The 629-nt window shown below is 48.3% G+C and overlaps 1 protein-coding gene across 1 annotated transcript in view; it reads right to left on the reverse strand.

Annotated features, from left to right (window-relative positions):
- The window catches only part of LOC105812774 (glycine cleavage system H protein, mitochondrial-like), a 5285-nt gene extending 4973 nt beyond the window's left edge, over window positions 1-312 (reverse strand). The window contains exon 1 of the mRNA XM_012647334.1: window positions 3-312. Coding sequence (XP_012502788.1) covers window positions 3-281 — 279 coding nt within the window. The 5' untranslated portion in view covers window positions 282-312. The remainder of the gene's footprint in view (window positions 1-2) is intronic.
- Window positions 313-629: the final 317 nt, after the last annotated feature.

Raw genomic sequence — 629 nt, forward strand, 5'->3', positions numbered from 1 at the left:
AATTTTGTCCCAACTTCAGGCAGACTACAGTAAACAACATCTCCCAAAGCTTCCTGTGCAAAATTGCTGATTCCCACTGTTCCAACACCATTTTCTGTTGTTACCCATTCTTGTTTCTCTGTAAATTTACGCACTGAAAGCAGAGTGGGTCCCGTGCGCAGCGTCCAGACGGCGCCCGCCCCCAGCCGCCAGGGCCGCGGCGGGCAGGGCACGGAGGGCGCCGAGGCCGAGCGCAGGCTGCAGGCCACAGCCCGCACGTTCCTCGCTGCTCGCAGCGCCATGTTCGAAGGGTACTGAGGGTCGTGGCACAGCGCCTCGGCCACCCGGACCAGAGGGATAGTCACAAGTTTCCCTTTTCTACACATCCTCACCAATCCTTGTTATCTTTCATCTCTTTGATAGTAGCCACTCTAACTGATGTGAGATGAGACCTCATTGTAGTTTTAATTTGCGTGTCTCTGATGATTGGTGATATTGAGCATTTTTTCATATACCTGATGGCTATTTGTATGTCATCTTTTGAGAAATGTCTATTCAAGTCTTTTGTCTTTTTTAATCAGGTTAATTTGTTTGACTCCTGTTGAGTTGTTTCAGTTCCTGATACATTTTTGATATTAACCCTTATCAGA

This window comes from Propithecus coquereli, unplaced genomic scaffold (genome assembly GCF_000956105.1).
Source record: "Propithecus coquereli isolate 6110/MARCELLA unplaced genomic scaffold, Pcoq_1.0 Scaffold1071, whole genome shotgun sequence".
Taxonomy (NCBI): domain Eukaryota; kingdom Metazoa; phylum Chordata; class Mammalia; order Primates; family Indriidae; genus Propithecus; species Propithecus coquereli.